This window comes from Callorhinchus milii, unplaced genomic scaffold, assembly GCF_018977255.1.
Source record: "Callorhinchus milii isolate IMCB2004 unplaced genomic scaffold, IMCB_Cmil_1.0 Scaffold17, whole genome shotgun sequence".
NCBI lineage: Eukaryota > Metazoa > Chordata > Chondrichthyes > Chimaeriformes > Callorhinchidae > Callorhinchus > Callorhinchus milii.
Window position 1 is genome coordinate 1270190 of NW_024704758.1, and position 6000 is coordinate 1276189.

General features: G+C 47.7%; 1 protein-coding gene across 2 annotated transcripts in view; it reads left to right on the top strand.

Moving 5' to 3' along the window:
• creb3l1 (cAMP responsive element binding protein 3-like 1) overlaps window positions 1-5301 on the top strand; it is a 47304-nt gene extending 42003 nt beyond the window's left edge. Inside the window, exons 11-12 of one of the 2 annotated variants that reach the window (XM_007904825.2) lie at window positions 3024-3276; window positions 4929-5301. In XM_007904825.2, the coding sequence (XP_007903016.1) occupies window positions 3024-3276; window positions 4929-4965 (290 nt within the window). In that variant the 3' untranslated portion in view covers window positions 4966-5301. Of the gene's footprint in view, window positions 1-3023; window positions 3519-4928 lie in introns of those variants that run through there. The other variant, XM_007904824.2, reaches the window with a different exon arrangement.
• Window positions 5302-6000: the final 699 nt, after the last annotated feature.

Sequence of the window (6000 nt, forward strand, 5' to 3'; positions counted from 1 at the left end):
AAAATACTAATAATGCTCACACTTGATAAGAGAGCCTGCAACATCAAACCCACAAAATACACACTTAATATGGAGTGCTATAGCGTATTGGTTAGAGCCCACAAGTGAGAGGACCAGGGTTTGATTCCTGGGCAGGTCGAAATCTTGGCCAAGTTTCCTTCCTCCACACGTCTCTGTCCGTAGGAACCTGGTTGTTAGTCGATCGGGGGATCCCTTTCGAGAGGGTAATAATCCCTCTAAAAAAAATTATAATTTGGTCACTCAAACCAGGACTGTGCATTGAGTAACCATTGCTGGATGAGCTGCTGTGGCTAATTGGCTGCCACGTTTCGCCCACAAATACACAGTCACTGCACTTTACGGAATATTCCTTGAAGCGCTTTGAGACGTCTCCACGACGTGATATCAAATGCAAAGATTATTATTATTATTATTATCATTAAACCGTTTCACAGCGGGTTCCTGTCTATGGTGACTGAATTTGGAAACAATTAACGCAATCGATTTGCACGCAGCGAGGTACGGCAAACAGCCCCAAAGGTGGCCATGTCATTAACAGAGGCTACAGCCCTGGGAGAAACTCGCTGTGGGATAGATAGATGGCACCTTGGTATAACAGCCCCTCCAAACCACAGGACTTCCAACAATGCTCAACACTGGACAACGGAGCGTCAATCTGGACTGTGAGCTCAAGTCTTAAGGTGTAGCTTGAACTCGCAACCGTCTGACACAGGGCCAGCTGACACCTAAATAAATAGGGTGAACATCAGGGGACCCAGAGCAGACAGAAGGGTTCAGTGTCCGTCCGGCACAGGGTCTGTGCCTCAGTTGTGAAAATCAAGGTTGATTTCCTGTGTTCAGTAACAAAAAGCCTCAAATGCTCACACTGTTTCCTTCAGTCTCACTGCGCCATCTGAAGGGAAATGGTTGTGCGGCCGTTAAATAGATCAACGTCATTTTCTGGGCATTTCCTGTCGTTTCCTCATTTTTCCTCTTTTTCCCCCCTCCTCCTGCTTTTTTGCCCCCCTATCCCCTCACCCACCCCTACCTCCCCGCCCGCCCGCCACTTCCAAACCTGAAAATCCACTTAAAAATTGCCATTAAATAAAAAATAATCCTCGCATTTGATACATCGCCTTATCACGTCTCAAGGTGCTTCACAGGATACACTGTAAAGTGAATTGAGTATATTTTGTGGGCGAAATGCGGCAGTCAATCGCGGACAGCAGCGTCCCCACAAACAGCCGTGGATTGAAGTGACTAATTTATTATTATTATCTATTGATTTCTTTTTTGAAGGGATAATACCTCCGCAATAGGGATCCTCAAATCGATTAACAACTGGGTTCCTACTCGTTGCTGGGTAAACAGGGGCATGTGGAGTAAGGAAACTTGCCCCAATGTTTCGCCCTGCCCGGGAATCGAACCCATTGCAAATAGTTTAAATAGGATCTGTTTCCTTTGTGCCTCAACCCTCATTTGTACGCGTGGGAAGAACAGTATTCACACCACCCAGGATTAGTTTAATCTGGTTTCTGAAACCGATCCCAGTCTTGGATCTTGTGTAACACAAGTCGCTAATTCATTTAGTGTCACAGAGCAGTATCATATAGGAACAGAGGAACAGGAGTAGGCCTTTCAGCCCCTCCAGCCTGTTCCGCCATACTATTGTGCCGTGGCCGATCTGTACCGTGGCTGTAACTGGGCCCAAATGGAGCAGACGCCAACTTGGGTCAAATCCCCAACCGGACGGGAGCTGAGATCGTGGGGCGAGGGCTAGGGAAATGATAGCAGCGGGGAACGATTGAGAGGGTGTAGAGTGATAGAGCGAGAGAGAGAGAGATTTGGGAAGCAAAGGGTGTTAAGAGACAATGAGGAAAAAGGTGTGGGAAACGGAATTAAAGCGGGCCTTAATAGCAGGGCACAATCCCGCCTCGAAGGGCGTTCTCCTCTTCTTTTAAGTGGGTACGTTTCCTTTGTCGCTGGCACTGCCACCCTATGCTCAGCCAGTAAGGGGAGCTGCAGCCCATCGCTGGGTTCCTTCCAATGTCTTTTCAATGAGCAAGGGAATGAAGAAGACATCCTGTTTGGGTCACTCTCTCAATGGAGGGTTCCCTGCCTGTCCCTCACGCCCTCAGTTCCACCGTGGAGTCCTATAGCTCAGTGGTTAGAGCACTCGCTTTGCAAGCGAGAGACCTGAGTTCAATTCCAGGCAGAGGGCGAAACCTTGGGCAAGTTTCCTTACTCCACACAGAGCCTAATAATAATCCCTCCAAAAACAATAATAAATTGGTTATTTTCAATCCACAACTGTTTGTGGGACATTGCTGTGCGCAATTGGCTGCCGCTTTCGCCCACAAATATACAGTCACTTCACTTTACAGTGTGTTCTGTGAAGCGCTTTGGGACGTCCTCCCGACGTGAAAAGCGCTATATCAAATGCAAGGATTATTATTATTAGTAGTAGTAGTAGTAGTAGCCTCACCCTCAGCCGCTACTCTACAAAACTCTGGAACACTATCCCTTCACTTTAACACCCACTTCTGACCCCATTTTCAGCTCGAGCCTGCTTCATGTCTCCCCCCACACCCCTCCCCCACACCCCCAACCCCCCGCCTCGCCCTCCCACCATTGGCGGGTGGGCCTTCAGCCTCTCTGCCACCACCATCTGGAACTCCATCCTGCAATGCCTCCGCCTCTCCCCCTTCCCTCTCCTCCATCAAGACCCGTCTCAAGACCTCCTCTTCGACCGCGCCGTCGGTCAACCTCCTTCCGCACCTGCCCTCCCCTACCCTCCACCTCTCCACCTGACCCCAACCACCAGCTCGGGGGCGGGATCCTTGAACGTCCAGGTTCTCGGGACGTCCTCCTGATGCGATTGACTCTGCGCAGGTGTACAACTTGTTGCTGTTGTCGTAGCCATACTTTTGGGGTGTTGGTGGAGGGGCTGCATAACTATGCAGGCAGAGCAGGAACGTACATGGACAACCTGTTACTCATTTCTCCCCCTTTGTCGTGCGTAGTCCGATCCAGGAGTCTGCTGTTTTATGACGAGGGATCCTCACTGGAAGATCACTACACGGGTTTCTTCCCAGTCGACAACTCGGAGAAGTGGGAACCGATGAGCAGAGGTCCGAGCGAGAAGAGGTTGTACGATCAGTCGCCCGACCACATGACGTGGTCGCAAGAGGCATCCAAATACTTAAGTGAAGCCCACATGGATACCAACAAGTCAGATCCCAGTGAATTAATTCAGGAAAAAGCGCATCGTGAGAGGTGGGCATTGGCGACTGTAATTACAGCCAAATCTTTGTAACTGAACTGCTCTTTAGACGGGGCCCTGGTATAGAGATCCTTTTATTTTGCAAGCCTGAAATGTACAATATTTTTTGCGCTGTGGGATTGTGTACGTGTGTGTAGACGTGTGCGTGAGTGTACAAGTGTGTACGTGCGCTCGCGCGCGTGTGTGTATACGCGTGTGGGTGTATATGTGTGTGAGCGCGTATGTGTGTACGTGTGTAGGTGCTCAAGTGTGTACGTGTGTACGTATGTCTGGCGTGTGGTATGTGCTGCATGGACAATGTGTCTGTGGAATGTCTGTTTGCGTGCAGGTATTTAGTTATCCATTAGTTCTGCATTCGGAGCTATTTTTCTCCCTTTGTCCATCCCTATTCTCTGGTGAACCTTTCTGTTCTGTGTACATTCCTGCTTCTCTCACCAGTTTCCCCACTGCCCTCAGTGTCGCTGCGTGTGCCCCACCTCTGTCACTGCCAATGTCTGGGAGACGAAGGTGATTTGGGACTCACTCTCCGGTTGGGTACGGGATACGGGATGTTTCCTGGAGCTCTTTGCGATCCGCTATACATTGCACAAGGAGAGTCACTAAGACAAGTTCGAGTGAGCAACGAGGGAATAGATACATCGAATCACATCAAATTTTGCCCAATGTTTTTATAACACTTTGTGGTATGGGTTTCATCATCAGGAGAGAGCAAAAAAACCAACGGGGCGAGGGTGGTGTTGGGAATAGGTTAGGAGGGAGACTAGAAAGCTTTGGAATGAACGGGGGAAGAAAGGTTAGCAATGGTTTGAGGCCCTGAACAAGGATTAGGGCCGGGAACTGTGTAGTTTGTGATGTAGTCACTGCCTACCAGTTATGTGGTTTGAGAAGTGTTATAATTCAAGACATCCGTCATGCGAGATTCCTGACAGCGTGGGAATGGTGTGCAGATCATATGTTATAGCCGCTATTTAGAAATAAAATTGCATTCAAATATTTTCGTGGAGCTCGGTGTAATTCTTTCATCCACTGACCTCGAGCACAGTCACAGTATCAGCTTATCGGTATATCCAGCAGTCAGGAGGTTGAACATCAGTATTGAGCTAACAAATGGGTCCCAGTTTTTACCGAGCATTTTATTGCTGGGCTGAGAGGCTGGGAAACTCTTTTCACTCAGAGCCTGAAGACAGGGGAAGCGACTGCTCTCAGCTCACTTCACTTTAGGCTTCAGAGCAAGAGCCAAAGGCACCTCTGCCTCCAGAGATTAGTTTAGCTCATTGAGATGTAGCTGTTTAACTCGGGAGTCGTGTAGCTCAGTGGTTAGTGCGCTCACCTCACAAGGCAATCCCATCACAATATTTTCCAATAATAATTTGGTCACTCAATCCATGAACTGTTTGTGGGAGACTGCTGTGCGCAATTGGCTGCCCACTGACTATACAGTCCATTCACTTTACAGTGTATTCTGCGAAGCGCTTTGAGACGTCTCAACCACATGCAGGTTTAGATTGTTACGTCCAGTTGGATTTAGAACCTAGATCGACCGTTGAGAGATTCAAATGAGGGCACATTAACTGCCATCACCTTCGTAGCAGTCACCTCACATTAAAAGCGTAACTTTTTGTTTTAATGTACTTGTGTTTTGCAGGGGGATTGGATCAGATAGCACAGCAGAATATTTGTAATTAACAGTCACGGGCTGCACACGGGCAGCCTAGGATCAACTCCTGACTGAAGGCTTGGGCTGTCAGACCAGCCAGACAGAGCCGTGTGTCGGTCTCTCTCCCGTCCTGTGCTCAGGCCTCTCCCGGCGTCATGGATCGTCATCATTATGCACCTCGCAAGTGTGTTGGACTGAAGTGTGCCATACCGCAGAGAATCAGGGTAGCTAGGCCAAGCCGGTGGGGGGGTGGGAAGAGAAAACTACAGTAAAACTCACACAAGTCGGATTGGCTGCCTGGTTTCGCCCACGCAATATACAGTCACTTTACAATATAATCTGTGAAGCACTTTGAGACTTCTCAAAGACGTGATAAGGCGCTATATCAAATGCAAGTATTATTATTACTTATCTGTACAATCACCCAAATTGGACATCTGCCCAAGTCCCCTTCAAAGAGTTTATAATCTATGCGAGTTTGACTCAACTCATACTTTGCATAAGTCATATTAAATGTACAAACCGATACGACTTATGTGAGGTTTACTGTATCTGTGTCAATTTTTTAAAAAAAAGTTTTGCCTTGAAACTGAACTAACATTTCCTTTCATTACGAATTCCTGGATTTTTGTTGCTTAATATCCAAACTGATTTCTTTTTCAATTTGCCGTTTTCTTTTCTAAAACGTTCCTTCGGTGGAAAAACTTTTTCTTTTGCTCTTCAACTTGCTTCCAAATGCTCAGAAAAAGAATGCGCTGCACAGTTTTGGGGGTTCTCGGTGGGGGGGGTGGGGTTGGGTGGGCTGCGGTTGGGGGTTCGGGGGGGGTTAGGGGGTGATGGAGAGATACTGTGTAAAACTCTACCTCTAGGCGAGAAAGTGCCTGAGTTTGCACCTGCGTTAACGTGAATCCTCCACAATTCACTGCGATGAACGGTTGAGTCCAGTCAAAGAGGAGTTCCTTTGTATTTGTTTATTTTGTTTTTAAATAAATAGTTTTTTTTCTCTCTCTCTCTCAAAGTCAACATGACGCCCTCAGAAGCACATTGAGAAAAAACATTT